This window comes from Piliocolobus tephrosceles, chromosome 12 (assembly GCF_002776525.5).
Source record: "Piliocolobus tephrosceles isolate RC106 chromosome 12, ASM277652v3, whole genome shotgun sequence".
Classification (NCBI taxonomy): Eukaryota; Metazoa; Chordata; class Mammalia; order Primates; family Cercopithecidae; genus Piliocolobus; species Piliocolobus tephrosceles.
In genome coordinates, this window is record NC_045445.1 from 116,586,534 (window position 1) to 116,602,393 (window position 15,860).

Sequence of the window (15,860 nt, forward strand, 5' to 3'; positions counted from 1 at the left end):
ACTGGGGGCCATTTTGGAGGCTGGCTACCACAGAGGTTGTCAGCAGAAAGAATTATTTTATTTTATTTTTTTATATATTATATTATATTATATTATATTATATTATATTATATTATATTATATTATATATAATGTATATTCCTTCCAGCCTGCCCTGTATTCCCAATCTATGACTCATGTTGCTTTATTGATACTGAAAAATCTCCACTACAGCATGCCAGTGTTTGAAAGAGAGCCTTGGGTTCTTCCCCAATACTTACCTTCCTTTTAGGGCAACCTATCTGAGTCCTGTAGCTTGACAGGTTTCCTACCAGCCTGCCATCCCAAAGGAACATGGATGAGCTATGTTTATGCTGATGCGTCAAATCATTTCTTGGTATGGTTCCACGTGGTATGGTCCACATGGCTCTTGTAGACAAAGAGATGAACTACTGATGGCAGAATTTCTGTTCTGGCAGCAGGGAAATTTGTAGAAAGGAGGCCTTTTCAGTGTGAACATTTTTTGCTCACAGGTGGTCCAGGATGCCCCATGCTAAATGAGAAGTGAAAAGAGCAGTCAGAATCCAATTTTTCATTGAGAACAAATCAATCCATGTGGGTAAACATTTTATCAAACTCAAGAATGCTGTCTCTCAAGGTGCTTTTCCCTCAACAGTCACTTATTTCCCCTTGCAAGTAGTATCTCCATTCAGGTTTCAATGACTACTGTATATTATGTCCAATGCTTCTGGCAAATGGGTTGGTGGTGACAGCCCAAGATCTTCTAGAATCAAGAGAATTGGATCCACTTTCGAGTTCTAACACTTATCAGCTATGTGACTTTTAGGCAAGTCAGTTAAACATCCAAGTCACAGTGCTGTCATCTGCAAAACAGAAAATGTGATGTACTTCACAGAACCAGGGGGAGGAATGACTAAGGTGGTACATTTGTACGTGCTTTGTAACCAGTAAAGCCCTTTACTGTACATGTGTCATTTATAGCTCTATACCACCATCATGACCTAGAAAACGAGTACTGACAGAAGACTTATCTTCTTGCCAATGCTAAGACAACTTTAGCCATTTCTGCATTTCTAAAGGAAGGAGTCTTTATCCCCGTATCTATGAAGACTTGGCAGGAATTCCCATCAATATTTAGTTGGTAATATAAACAAATTAAACAAAAGTGCGTACTAGGTTTTAGGAAAATTAAAGACAGAGCTATCGTTTGTACTCCTCTTACATTTCCCAAAGTGCTAAAACTAGACAGTAAATCAGTCCTCAATAAATACTTGTTTATCAACTTTATATTCATTTATTTGTTGATAATACAACAAAGATGTCTATACGCGGTATAATATACATGGCAAAGATGAAAATTAGCAAATTCATGAATCAACATCCTATTTATGCTTAAGAAGACAAAGAAAGTGTTGGTGACTTCATGGTATATATAACCGTAAGGAGTTCGTGATTGAGCCTGGGTCTCTGCTATCAATGTAGGATATAAAAATTCAAATGTACTATCTTTCATATGTATAGTAATATAGTAAACATGGAAAACTGATGCTACTACTGAAAATACTTTATTTTGTTGAACAACTAAAAGTTTGTCTTCAATCCCATAAGTGCATACACAAAAGGATAGTGTTGTACAAATCAAATACAACAGAAGAAGAAAAGTAAAAGACAAGTGAAGGAATTTTCTGGAACTTAGATCTGGTTGGCTTTTTCTCCTGAAGTACTTAGATAAATTCACTCACTTTTCTCTTTTGCTGAAGAAGTGCAAATTAGGCAGGCGTGTTATTCTATGTAGGCAAAAGGAAAAACGAAAGAAAACCATAAAGTGGCTATCTATTTGACCAAACTTCATTCTGCAAGAATCCCAATACTAACCTTCTACCATATAAACTAGTTTCAAAATCAGGCTATATCCTTCCAGTACAAACCTGGTTTTGATGGGACAGAGATACTACTCAGTCTGTTTCAGTATTTCCCTTCTTTCAACTTCTGATGTGGTTCTATCCATATTCCCCTTCCTGTCTCCCAGTCAAAGAGAATGGGACACAACTCTCTTTAGAGTCCATCAGTGATGCTTTAGCTGCCAAAAATAGTGACAACAGACATTCATTGTCTGTCTACCTTACTTGTCTAACATTCAGAATTCTGCATCTTAAGAGGCTGTGGCTGAAAACATGAGCCAGTTCTTCAGAATTTCTAACATGTTATTTCTGCCGCTTTCTTCCTTACTTTAGCAGAGTAATTTAATTCAATTTGAGAGAGAGAGAGAGCGGGGGGGGGGGGACTTTTCTAGTTACACAGATCAATCCAATGGTTTGGAGCTTCAGAGTGAATTTTTAAACTTGTTGAACAGAAGCATACAAATCTCTAAGAGCAAGTCAGATAATGTACAAAGCCTCCATTCATTGTGTAGGCAGAAAGGAATGCTGGTACCCGGCAGCTCTGTAAGGAATGTTCCCTTGGCTTTGACTGTTCTGCTGGGAACAAGGAGGGAAACACATATATAAAATGAATTTATAATGTCTCTGGCTTGTAATGGCAAAATGATAAGAAAAGTTGGCTGTTTAATATAAACTGTCAGTTGCATATTCCAGGCCTCCTCTCTTTGAGGTTCCTCCCACATCCACACGCCCGGCTACTGTTTAGTGCGGAGTACAAAGTGGCCGTTTATTATTATTGACTGGTGAGGCCTGTGCTCCAAAATTCATTCTGTCAACAGAATGTAAGCAAAGTTGGCATTTTAAAGCAGGGCTCTTTCAGTTTCTGGGTTTTCTCAGGATTACTATGCAACAGGATCAGTGCTGTAGTCCTCGGTTCAAGCTGAAAATGTTACACAGGAAGACATACCATGTAAAGGTCAGATTCTTCTACTATAATAATTTTCTTGATCTGTGTATATACAAATGAGGTTGAATGCATAACCTCTTATCGTAACTCTTACCAAGGTCCTATGTACTTTCCACCTGTCAAGCCTAAAAACATGTATTAAATGGGAAGTCATAACTAATAAATGTATGATGCTGTACTATATGTATGATGCTATAATACCAAGGTGAACTTAATGTGTGTTGTCAAGAAGATTCTCTCTCCCATGACAGACTCCCAGGATTGTACTTGGTTCCAGAAACCAAGTACAATCTTGTTTATTAGTCTCTCCATGCTTTTATGGTCAGAGTTAACTCTACAGATTACTACGTGAATAGAAAATATGACTTGATCCATATAGTAATGAAATTATTGGCACTGGGGTATACTTTATCATAGACTTTTATTTCCTATCACTTCCATAAAATAATACATTTTGTTCATAGACTAGAAGATATAACTTGTGAACTTTATGAAGTTATAAATACATTACTTTCCAACTCATAATGGCAAGGAGTAAATTTATTACACCTAATAAGATGCCCATTTTAAATCTACATAATAACAGGTGAAGGCAATACGCCAAGAAAAGGGATTTAAGATGTATCTTCTTGTTAGTTAACCTGATTGAAGTGTCTTTTGAACTAATAATTATTTATTTTTTGCAATTCTCCAAATTCACATTCATCGCTTGCTTCCTTTGTTTGGTAATTCTGCACATATTCTTCTTCCTGCTGTCCTGTAGGACCTCCAAGGTGAAATTGAAGCTCACACAGATGTTTATCACAACCTGGATGAAAACAGCCAAAAAGTCCTGAGATCCCTGGAAGGTTCTGATGATGCAGTCCTGTTACAAAGACGTTTGGATAACATGAACTTCAAGTGGAGTGAACTTCGGAAAAAGTCTCTCAACATTAGGTAGGAAAAGATCTGGAGCAAAAAGGCCACAAATGAATTAAAATGGCCAAATTTTCCTCGTTGTCTTAGCACAAGTAACTAGTATCTCACATGTCTATGTAAATCATCCAATTTCAGAATGATTCATTTTATTTTGAATTAATGAATCATTTATTTGCTTGGTATGGAGATGACACTTGAGGATTCAGATTAGAGTAAAATGGTGATGTTTTATAACCATAGGAGACATGGATATTAAGACATTAGAGTGAATTCAAATGAGGAGGTGCAGCTATTCTAATTTCATAAATTTCTCTTTTGGCATATCACAGGGTTATACAAAAAGCGATAACAAATTTACGGATATTATGGAATTATTTTTGGCATTAGTCTAAATGCATACCAGAGGACAGTCTTTGAAAACTGTAACACACTATAATTAACAATTTAGAGGAGATAGCTCCTACAGTTAAAGAGAGACTATAGCAACTTCCTGTCTTTTGCTTCCTCTCAGATTTTGTTAAAACACATCCTCTGTAAACTAAGCTTTTAGTTGTACTATACTCACATACTTCATATTTTGCCCCCTTCTATGTGCCAGCTTTCTTTTGAGAAGTTAGTTAATGGATGCATCGTAGCATCTTTGTAAAAGGGGCAGAGGGAAGTTCTTGTTATACCAGTTTTGCAACGGTTCCGTGGAGGAACAGAAGGATAGAGATAGTAAAATGCCCATTGTAACTTAAATGATCTAGCAAGGGCAGGGAATGAAAGCCAGTCTTCCTGCTTTCTAAGCAGTTGCCTTTCTTAATTCATTTCTCTTTATTAAAACTATTTTGTGCTTTCTTCTATGTCTAGAGAAAAAGTGATAGTGAAGGGAGGTAGAAGATGACCAAATGGACTTAATAATAGTTATGGGAGTATGCACTAAAGGGTGGGAGTAGTTACTACCTCTAGATAGAAAGATTACAGAAGGGAGTTTTTTTTCTTCTTTATAGTTCTTCTAACTTGTCCAAAATTTTAACATATATACTTCTATAAGGAGGAAAATCTGAATTTTTATTAATTCAGAAGCACTATTGTAAGTGTCTGCATCAAGTATGAAATAATGATGGCAACTAACGTTTACATGATGTACCTACATACCACGCAACGCCATAAGCACTTTCCATTCATTGACTGGTTTAATGCTCTCAGCAACCCTAAGAGGTAGATTTTATTGTTAAATTCTTTTTACATTTGAAGAAAGTGAGGCACAGAGAGGCTAAATAACTTCCTTAGGGTCACTTAGCAAGTGGAAGATACAAGATGAAAACAGGGAGTCTGGGCCAGACTCCCTGTTTCTAAACCACTTAACTAACCGTCAAGTGGTTTAGAAACTCTAAGAAGCCAGGTCATTGAATGTTAGAATGGGTCACTCTGGCCGGGCGTGGTGGCTCACGCCTGTAATCCCAGCATTTTGGGAGGCTGAGGTAGGTGGATCATGAGGTCAAGAGATCGAGACCATCCTGGCCAACATGGTGAAACCCCGTCTCTACTAAAAATACAAAAATTAACTGGGCATGGTGGCACGCACCTGTAGTCCCAGCTTCTCGGGAGGCTGAGGCAGGAGAATCACTTGAACCTGGGAGGCGGAGGTTGCGGTGAGCCAGGATCGCACCACTTCACTCCAGCCTGGGAGACAGAGTGAGACTCTGTCTCAAAAAAAAAAAAAAAAAAGAAAAGAAAAGAAAAGAAAAAAAAAAGAAACCAGAGATTCTGACTTCAGAGTCTGAACTTTTAACCACCATGCAATACCATAGCATATAAAGAAAGAAGGAAGCTTCTACAAAGAAATGCATACAAATTGAAAGGATAGAATAGAGAGTAGATTTTTTCTAGGAGTAGAAAAGGATTTGTTTTTATGAGAAGTAGATCGCTAGGAGTAGAACAGAGTTTATTTTTATGTATAAGGTGTTTTTTCTTCTTTCCCCCAAGTTTGCACCTTGGCTTCCCGGACTTTGTTCCTTATCTCCCTATTTTGTATATGAATGTTGTATCAACTTGTTGGTGGTACACTGAGAGCAACAATGGCAATAGCATTTTCAGAGATAGGGAGTCTCTGTTGGCTTTCTACAGCTTAAACTCTTAAGAGAGGTCAGTATGTGTGATGACATGGGCCACTTTCATAACATTCATCATTAAAAAAGAATGAAAATGTGCGATGGAAGAAAATATTGGCAGGTAAAGTTAAGTTATTCTTCTCTGTGCAAAAGAAAAAGAAAGGTGCTATAATTGTTCCGAGTATCATGGAGTGCCTTTTCTCTCCCTCATGTGAACTTGGTAAAATAAAAGGAGAATTAAAAGTGGCAAACAGCATGTCAGCCAAAATATGAACCCTTCATTCTCTGCAGTTTCCCATATGTCAGCTACCGCAGTTTAATTCTTGCTGTCATTAATCAGGTAGAAAACAGTTACCTTAGCTTATCTAAGGTGCTGTGAATTCTAGAATTTAAATATTCAAATCAATGGTTTGGGCTTTTATATAGGCCTCTCTAATAATACAGGATATGTTATAAGCACTCATAAAAAGCAAAGAAGTAATTCTCCACATCAAAGCAATTTAACTTATTTCCTGACACTTGATTGAAATTAGGGTATTGGTCAATCTATAGCAAAAGGCAGAGTTCAATTGAGAGAAGTACAGTAAAGCAGTAATTAGGGATGATTATGAAATAGGATAGAATAACACTGGAAGAGTTAGATATAGAACCGTTAGTGGCACTGATAAACCTGCTTTATGAATCTTGTCACTTCTTCCATGGGGGTTATTTTAAAATGAAAAGTTGCCACAATTAAAAAATAGTTTCCATGATATCCTGGAAAAATAGTCCTGTGTTTGCCCGAGTTATAACATATTATAAAAAATGACAGTTGGTTCATTGTTTCATGAGGGATTCTGAAACTGCTCTTATATTTCGAAAAAATAAAACCATTAGTACTTTATTTCCCAGGTGTCCATTTTTAAAGAAGCAAAATTGAATTTGAATCCAAATGATTTTGAATTTTTCCTTTGCATTCCATTGTCTCATAAGAGATATTCTTGTGCTTCCAAATACAAGTCCATATTGTATCATTTTCCTTCCATTTATTTTTCTTCTGCCATACATCTTTTCTTTTCCTGTGATTAAGAGTCTTATTTAAGTCATCATGTTATGCCATATTGATACATTTACAAGAATACTCTACCTTGGACGCTGTTTGTATCATATTACTCTTTTGTTCAAAGCTTCCATCTTGTAAATCTCCATATCTCCCTCATTCATTTATTTATTTGTTCATTCAACAAATATTTAATGAATTCCTGCTATGTACTAGGCACTCTTCTGGGCACGGAGGATACAACCATGAATAAAACATACCCAGAAAATCACTGCTCTAATGAAGTTATATTTAATCATTAGAATCTAGTAGGCCCTTCACTCTCTGCCAACTGTGCCTATTAAGTCCTTGCTAAGCCCTTCCCTTCTCTGTTCTTTTTCTGCTTCCAGTTCCTTTCTCACCAAGCATCATTCTATTACACCCCAACATAGATTCTCTGAGCCAAGAGAATCAATAGAGTCTATTTTCTAACCGCATTCCTACTCTCTAACAATTTCCTCACTCTCCCATATGAGTATGTACCCTTGCTGGTTCTCACACTTGCAACATTCTCTTGCCTCTTATTCTCCAAATTTTGATTCATATTCCATAACGAATCTTTTCTTTTCTGGCTGTTTCCTCACTAGGTCTTCCCAATACTATTCTAATTTACACTTGATAACATGTTTCTCCAAGTGGTCAAGAGTTGCTTTATAGGGCTATGCTTACTGCCTCCAGCTAACTTCTATGAATACAAAAATTTCAAACTTGAAATTTGTGAGTATGGTAGAGTAGAAAGACATGAGCCAGCAGCTGGGCAACCCAGTTTCCCTTCTGTTCTGTTCTGTCACTAACTGTCTAGTATATAATCTTGATCAAGTCACTTAACTGCTTCAGACTTCAATTTTCTCCCTCACTGAAATGAAGAGTTTGACCAGAAACATGAACAGTCTCTTCCAGTTCTCCTGCAGTTCTACAATTTTATTCTTTTAATTCTGCGATCGCACTTTATGAACCTGGAAAAATTGTTTAATTTTTCTACCTTGGTTTTCTTAATTAAAATAGAACTGATTAATCTAAAAGGCATTGTATAAAGTAAATAAGATGTCTTTGAGAGAAAAGAAATTTAATCGAAATTGTATAATCCTATCTCATAAGTTAATTCAAGAAAATTATATGCTATCATTCCACTTGCATTATCACATCACATGTTGGCCAAGAGGTATAAGGAAGAAAAGTACGTAGTCAGCGATAATTTAAGTTCCATCAAATGAAACAAAAACATTAACTGCTTTAAGTGGGTGAAAAACAAATAGAAAATTATTTACTTAAATGTACACACACACATATACGCACAGTTACTAATGACATTACCCAATATTAAGATGGTAATTAGTCAAAGAAAGTGTTTTTCATTCTAAAATTCCATATCTACAATCCTTGCATTTTTAATTTTAAAATACTAATAACTTGAGAAGTCAATTTTTTTATGTAAGAAATATATATGAAGATTTCAATTTAGTCTACTACTAGATTATTTTTCCAGATCATTGTATATACTATTAACTATGAAAATCACATAATATGTTGTCAACATAATTTCAGCAGAATTTACATTCTGTGAGATTTTTATATTTGGCAGAAAAATTTGTAAATGTTATATAAAATATTGACATTTATACAGTTCTGAACATTAAGAGGCAAGAACACTGACATTATATAGTCTGTTGAAGCAATGAATCTACTGGGGAGTACTTGCTATTAGAGGTTAGAATAGTTAGGGTCTTTTTATAATGGAGAACAAAGAAAGGGCAAAAAGAGGTGGGGTCTACCTTTGAGAGAAGAATGCAACTTGGACATTGAATATCTCTTACCTTCTTTCTCTCACTTTTAGAATGCTAATTATGTTTGAATGTTGAAGTTAAAAACCTGTCTAGAAAAAAAAATGTTGACTTCTCTTTGGGATTAATTCTCTCTCTTTATTTAAAGAGATAGCTCCCATTTTAATTCTGTGGTTCTTTGATTTTTTTGTTTCTGAAGTACAAGTTCAAATTATTTATCTGTTGATGACACCCTGGAGATTTTTCTCAGTGTTCTCTTGTAGTAGTTTCATGGTTTGAGGTCTTACATTTAAGTCTTTCATCCACTTTGATTTGATTTTTGTATATGATGAGAGATAGGGGTCTAGATTCATTCTGCATATGGATATTCAGTTTTTCCACACCATTTGTGGTAGAGACTGTCTTTTCCCCACTGTATGTTCTTGGCACCTTTGTCAAAAATGAGTTAACTGTAGGTATGTGGATTCGTTTTGGGGTTATCTAGTCTTTTCCATGGGTCCTTGTGTCTGTTTTCATGGCAGTATTGTGGTTCTTTATTATTTCTGCATTCCTACCTTTTCTTTATGCATGCTTAAGTGCTATTTTATTACATGAGGGTACTAAAGATTTATAGGGATATATCATTAGTTTTATAAAGGAAGTCAAAGTGAAAAATGAATTCAATATAACACATTTCACTTTAAGAATGCATGCCTTTCAGAGTAAAGTTTTATTAAGGATTTCAAACTAGGCATTGACCAAATCACAGTTGAAATATCTGTGTCTAGAGAAATAACAATCACTTTATCAGCCCCTATCATTCTTAGCGTCCTGACACTGAGGAGTTCCTTAAAGACCAAGCAGTGTACTCCAACACATCTAAAGGCTCTGTGTTTTACCTAAACCTTACAAATTGTGGAAACTATCAGCTTTTTAGAGATTAGCACTTGCCTTGTTAAATGGTAGTAACCCCTAAGCTCTTGTCTTCACTAATAAAGATTAATAGAAATAGATAGAAGCTAAGTATGCCCCTTTGAACCACCTCTTTTATTTTCTGTTGAGTGGGTGGAATAAACAGAATATATTTGACAATTAGCAATGTTAAAAGACAAACTTTAGACAAATTCAGTTTTGCAGAGTTTATTTGAGCAAAAAACAATTCATGAATCAGACAGTACTCAGAATTAGAAATTCAGAAAGCTCCACCCAGCAAGGTGGGCAGGCAGTATTTATAGATAGAAAAAGGAAGTGACATACAGAAACAGCTTGACTGGTTACAGCTTAGAATTTACCTTACTTGGGAATAGTGTAAATAGGCATTTGCCTTACATGGATATGAGCTGATCAGTTTACAGCCTGTGATTAGCTGAATCTTGACTGCTGGGATTGGCTGAGACTCAGCTATTTGTTACAAGAATGTACTCTTAAGTTGCGTATTGCTTACATGCCAAGCTGGGTTGCAGTTTGCTATGTACAGAGGCAGCTTTAGGCCCGATTTAATTTAATTTAACAGCAACAAGCCTTTTTGCTCAGAGATCTAAAACATTTGGTTAAAACCACTAAGGTTTAAGGATTTTCTCATCTCACAAAGGTTTGTAATTTCCATTTCCCATATCTAAATAGGACAGCTCAAGTTATGTTTTTCAGCAGCTGTTTTATACCTTTGCAATCTTGATTTCTACATATGCAAAACAAGAAGGTTGAACTATAATCTCTCAGGTTCCTTCCAGCCCCAACAGCCTATGTATGATATAACCAGAAAAAAAGGTCATTACAAATACAAAGAAACATTTTCAGGAGGAGATATTCCACATGCAAACATAGGTTAATCATTTCGAAATATCTGGTATATACACTCATGAAAATAAAAACAGGGCATGAGGCATTTGTTTTAATAAATCTATTGGGAAATGTGACTTGATAACATTTCACGGGCTTAACATGGTCAAAGAAAATGTTTTGAGCTCATAATGTTCCTTACGTTTAGATCTTCAAAATCAAGTCACTGACAGATGCCACCTTTGCCCTGTGGAGACCAAGAAGTAACGTTTGAGGCATATCAGAAATGCTTTAATAAATTCTTTATCAAAGAATGGTTCTGGAGCTTACCTGTGGAATTGTGAAGGTTCTTGTTAAAAGCAGAGATTCTTGATAGAATTATAGAAAGTCTGGAGGTGGCACCTAGCAATCTCGATTTTAAACAAGCTACTCAAATGTTTCCTATGCACGCTAGAGATTGAGACCCAGAGCTTTAGATTGAACACGTTTGTATATGCTGTTTTAATTCATTCTCTGGCTGCCTTTCACCTCTTCCGTGCTTACTCAGTGTTCTCTGTGCTTTATAAGTTTGTTGCTTCAGTTTTTGTCCTCCCAGCACATTTTTCCTTTCACTCTTGAGCTTTAGGAGAGGGAACAAATGAAAGCAACCTGATATGTAGTTAAGATGATCAAACATTCTGAAATTTTATCTAACTCCACACCTTAAAAAAAATTAAAGAATGGCCCCTTACCCAGATATGTGAGAGCTTTGCACCTTTTAAGGTTCTAGGTCCGTCTTCTGCTGCTGTATTAGCTCTCTTGACTGTCCTCTGTCCCTGGCTTCTAACAACCCCTATTTCATGCTATTAAGTTTCCTCTTAGATCCTTTAGAACTGAATTCCTGGCTGGGTGCGGTGGCTTACGCCTCTAATCCCAACGTTTTGGGAGGTTGAGGCAGGTGGATCACCTGAGGTCAAGAGTTTGAGACCAGCCTGGCCAACATGGCGAAACCCATCTCTACTAAAAATACCAAAAAATAGTTGGGTGTGGTGATGGGTGCCTGTAATCCCAGCCACTTGGGAGGCAGATGCAGGAGAGAATTGCTTGAACCCGGGAGGTGGAGGTTGCAGTGAACCAAGATCGTGCCATTGCACTCCAGCCTGGGTGACAAATCAAGACTGTCTCAAAGAAAAGAAAAAAAAGAGAGAGAGAACTGAATTCCTTAGGTCTCAGTTATTTTGCTCTCACTTAGGGGACACAAAGGGGTTCATTGACCCACTAATAATTAGTCAGCACCATTTAACCTAGAACTGGAATTTTAGCACTTCCTTACATAAACAAAGCCGCAGCTTGAAGTCTCAACATAGGCAGCCTGCCCTTCACTATATCCTCCTCTAGACCTCTCTGCCACAACGATATTTTGTTTCCTCTATCAGGCATACAGAGACCAAACATTAAGCATCGTTACATTCTCTCTTCCCTTCCTCTCTCCCTCCTCCCCAATGCATCCTAGAGACTTAGAGGCAGTCAATAAATATTTGTTTAATCAGTGCCTTTTCTACCATTTGCTGCTTTTCCATGTGTGAGCCCTACCTCTCTCCACCTACCTTTCAAAATGTCCTGCTTGACAGCCTCTTTCACTCTCAAAGGGACCACACTGAATTCCAGACACCCCAAGGAATTCACTTAACCATTATACATTTAAACAGCTAAAATCTTGCATAGGGAATTGTCGCTTAGGCTTATCATGGAAAAGTGTTAACTGAAAGGATGGTACAGAAACATAAAAGAACTGACCTCTAATTGCATGCAATCTGCATGCACTATTATATTCAATTCATGCCATTTATGGTATTTCACGATTCACTTCTTAGGAAATAATACCTTAGAGTCTTGAACAATTTATCTTATTTGATGAAAATGCCTTCATTTTTCTGAACATATTGTTTATATTGCAATTATAGAAGGAAAATCTTGACAATTTGGAGAAGTATAAAGATTAAGAAATAAATCACCTGTAAATCTACCTCTGAGGGATAACCTGGTTGTCATTACAAAATTTTTTCATTGACAAGCATATACATACAAATACATACACATACACAAATATTTTAGAAAAATTCAAAAAATGTATTTGTTTTGTAACCTGTTTTCTCACTTAGTAACTGACATGATGACTTTTCCATATCCATAAATATTTGACTATGTCATCATATTGAACCTTGCATAGGATTTTACTGTATGAATGTACCATTATATATATAATAATTCCCTTTTAAATTAAGAGCTACTTAATTAAATTCATATATAAATTTCATTAATTTCTAAATTTAAAGCATATACAAGTTTCACTGCATTTGAAAACAATCAGTAGGTAGGGGTTTTGCATTTCTCAAGCAATTCCCTCATATTGAATATTTAAGTTGTTTCTGTTTTATCAATCTTAAATGATGCTATATATAACATTTTTCCACCTATATCTTTGTATCTTTTTCCAATTTCTTTGTTAGTATAAATTCCTTGAATTTAAGCCTGTGGGTCATTGTATTTGCACATTTTAAAGACTTTTATGTATTGTCAAATTATCCTTCAGAAAGTTTGGAACAATTTAATTTCAGTAGATAAGTATTCTTTGGTGATTCTGTTTGACTAAGGCCAAAAGGAGAATTGTATTTGAAATGTCAAGCTAAGTTACCAAATGGCTAAGGGAACTGTTGCTCTACCTGGTTGCTTTGCTTTATATTTCAATCTTTGCAGCATTAAAGACTTTATTATATTTATGTTATAGGTAGCATCATTATGAATTAATTAGTAATTGCTGATAATAGCTGAGTGATTCAGCATAATTTCTAATTTACCTGAAGATAAAGCTTTGCTAAGATGCTGCTTTTCCTCTTTGTTTTCTGGGTGATGATTTATTTTATTAATTTAGCTTCTCATCTTCAAGTAAAATGTGGATTTTATAGCATAGATCATTCATTTGTGTATTCGTAAATGGCTTCAAAGGATTAACATGTTCTAAATACAGTTGACGGTAAAGCACTCAGTCTCCTGCCTAAATTATTCATGTTCGGGGGAAGCTTTCAGATAAATGTCTGATTTTACTCTTCCATGTGAGTTGTTGTCTTAGTACTTTTTACACAAAGGAAACAAAGCAGAAAATGTTGAAACTTGGTGAAGACAAATCCCAGGTGCACACAAATAAAGAAGGGTAGGGGAAAAGGAGAAGCATTTGGGAAGAGGAGCAGAAAGGAACAGACGCCAGATGGAAGAACTCAATGGAAAAGGCTGCCTAGGGTGTAGAAATGGAAAAGTCAAAATGTGGGGAGAGACCTTTCCATTTCTCAAGGCAGAAAGAATTCCAGTACTAGCATGAGTCACATGAAAATGAAGTGTTTTTTATTAGTCACTGCATCCAGTTTTTTCTACCAGAAATATTAAGAATCACTGACTATAACAGTATGGAAAAGCAATCGATTCCAGTGCATATTTCATGCCAAAAGTCTCAGCATTCTGCATGTGGAAATAAACATATGGCTAAACACTGCCTTTTCCCAAAATTGCCATCAAACTATCCCGTTTTATGGCTCTCAAAAGTAAGTAGCCAGATTTTTATTCAAGACTTCTTTGTAGTTCACAATAGGTTTACTGTACTTTTTTAATGGAATTGTTAGAATCATCGATTATACTTCTAGATATTCTGACATAGTATGCTGCTGTTCTTTTTCAGGTCCCATTTGGAAGCCAGTTCTGACCAGTGGAAGCGTCTGCACCTTTCTCTACAGGAACTTCTGGTGTGGCTACAGCTGAAAGATGATGAATTAAGCCGGCAGGCACCTATTGGAGGCGACTTTCCAGCGGTTCAGAAGCAGAACGATGTACATAGGGTAGGACATTTTTAAGCCTAGTGCCTTGCACATGTTAAGCACATAGTAATCCAGTGACTAATTTAAAATTAATTTTGTTTGAAATTAAGTTGAATAGAAATCTTCTTTACTCTTCTCACCCAAGGGTCAATTACAAATAATTCAAGCCATTATATTTTAAATGTCAAACACATCTGTGTTAATAATACCGTTTAAGAAATCGTCCGTCTCTTTTGGCTATATAAAAAAACTTTTCATTATGAAAAATATTGAACATATGCAAAAGTAGACAGAATGCTATAATAAAACTCATGTACCCATCAAGACATCAACAATTATCAAATCATGTCAGATCTTATTTATTCTATAGCTCTTCCCAGATTATTTTAAAACAAATATCAGGCATGTGTTATTTTATTTGTTAATATTTCAAAAGGTTAAAAGATAGGATTCACTCTTTTAAGATAATCACCTTGCTACTATAATGCTTTTGAAATATCAATAATTTCATCATATCAAATATCCAGTCCACATTCAAATTTCCATTTCTCTCATACATATTATGAATTTTTTAAACTTTTTCGGGTTTGGATTTAAATAAAAATTGAAATCAGACCCACACCTTACTTTGGTTAATTGGTCTTTTTATTACTTTTAATTTGGGAGTAATTACAGATTCACTGTAAGTTTCTAAAATAGTATAGTTTCCCTGTACCTTTCACCCTGTTTCTTCTCATCGTTATATGTCATGCAACTGTAGTACAATTCTTACTGTCATTTCAACATGCAATCAATATAGAAAATGTACATTTACAGCACGTCTCAATTCAGGCTTATTACATTCCAAGTACTCAGTAGCCAGATGTTGCCAGAAGCTACCAATTAAACAGTGCAGTTCTATAGTTTGATCGTATTTGGGTTTTTTGTTTGTTTGTTTGTTTGTGTTTTTTTTTTTTTTTTTTGGTTGTTTTTTGGCAAGACTGCTTAACAGGCGTTCGTGTATTCTTCCATCATCAGGAGTTGGTATATAATGCCTTGTTTTCTCTTTTTGTGTGATGTTTAATAGCTGTTCATGATCAGTGGCTAGGGGTTACAGTGTGATAATTGCCTATCTCTACCATCCCTTCTTCATTTATTCACTGGGGTAGGTCTATGAAAAAAAAAATGTTTTGCACTTGTCTCCTATTTTGGTACTCAGTATACCTTTCATATTGAACAAGCAAAATGCATGTTTCAATTTTACCAATTTTTATAATAACAAGTTGTTCACTAGCATCCTCCAACGATGACCAATAATTTCTTTTTGTTTGGTTTGGTTTTATTTTTACTTACATTTCTATCTTCTCTACTAAGCTCTGAGTGAAAAAGGCAGAGATTTTGTCTTGTTCACCTCCAAGACCCTAGAGCCTAGCAAAGTGTCTGGTGTAGAATGGATACTGATAAGTGTTTTGGAAATGGGAATAAAAGGTACAAGAACAGAAATGAATAGCAAACCAAACAAATTACTACCAAATAATAAAAACTTGAAAAAAATGGT

General features: G+C 35.6%; 1 protein-coding gene across 1 annotated transcript in view; it reads left to right on the forward strand.

The window, feature by feature from the left end:
* The window catches only part of DMD (dystrophin), a 2,292,995-nt gene that overhangs the window by 1,901,054 nt on the left and 376,081 nt on the right, over nt 1-15,860 (forward strand). Inside the window, 2 exon segments of the mRNA XM_026451980.1 lie at nt 3,611-3,783; nt 14,188-14,344. Coding sequence (XP_026307765.1) covers nt 3,611-3,783; nt 14,188-14,344 — 330 coding nt within the window.